The following is an 896-nucleotide window of genomic DNA, read 5'->3' as shown; positions in this document are numbered from 1 at the left end:
AGTCGAACTTATCAGCCAAGAAACGAGTAGAGAGAAGCCATGTCCCTGCCTCTCCATTCTTGAAGATGTTTGCAGAATTTAGTGCCTGCGCGCCAAGTAAAAAAAGGATTGCTAATGTCATAGATAATACCGCAAGTTCCATAAGACTTGAGGCTTATGATGAAGCGAATGCGGTCCATTCCAGTATCGACTTTTGACGATAGATGGGACAAAAATCCGCTGTGCTTTGCCTTCTCCCAGGCTAAAGCGGGCCCAAAAATAGGAATATTTTCAAACAATACTTTAGTCCACTCCGTCACCATCACCTAAAACCATGGTGACCTAAATCAACACCATTTACTCCCACTCCCATATCATCTCCACCAGTACTAGCTCTCGAAAAGTGACCATGGTTAAATTCCGGTATACTTCTTGGAAGTGGCATACCATAACTGCTTCCACTTCCTTGTCTTATCGGGGGTCTTCTTCCACCAATTCCATTTCCATTTACACTCACAACTCCATTACTCATTTCGCTCATACCCCCAGGACTCGAAACCCCAAATGAACTCTCTCTATTCTCGACACCATATTCTCTCTTGAAATCCATTCCGTGACCATGACTATTTAAATCATGGAATCCCTGATAATCCAAAGCTTGATACTCCATCCCAGGATTCATGATAGGTGGTGATGTGAATGGTGTGGTCTCAGCAGACATACCACCTGTCACACTTGGACTACTTAATTCTTCCATTCTCTTGTCGAATGCTAAACCTCCATTCGCATGTCCCATCTTGTAATCGTTAGCACCACTAGTAGCCATGGCGGGGTAATTCTGAGGAGGCATGCTGATACCAGTATCGCCACACACGCCATCAAACAGTTTGACTTCGCGGCATATTTGATTTATTTTT

General features: G+C 43.9%; 1 protein-coding gene across 1 annotated transcript; it reads right to left on the bottom strand.

Moving 5' to 3' along the window:
- Window positions 1-301: 301 nt before the first annotated feature.
- Window positions 302-805, bottom strand: SS1G_12388 (predicted protein; the record flags this gene model as incomplete). Its single annotated transcript, XM_001586354.1, has 1 exon — window positions 302-805. The coding sequence occupies one exon, from the start codon at window positions 803-805 to the stop codon at window positions 302-304; it is 504 nt and encodes a 167-aa protein (XP_001586404.1).
- Between the last annotated feature and the right edge of the window lie 91 nt (window positions 806-896).

The sequence above is a fragment of the Sclerotinia sclerotiorum genome, genomic scaffold (assembly GCF_000146945.2).
Source record: "Sclerotinia sclerotiorum 1980 UF-70 scaffold_21 genomic scaffold, whole genome shotgun sequence".
Lineage (NCBI taxonomy): Eukaryota > Fungi > Ascomycota > Leotiomycetes > Helotiales > Sclerotiniaceae > Sclerotinia > Sclerotinia sclerotiorum.
The sequence above is the reverse complement of the archived record's forward strand: the minus strand, read 5'-3'. Positions and strand labels throughout refer to the sequence as shown.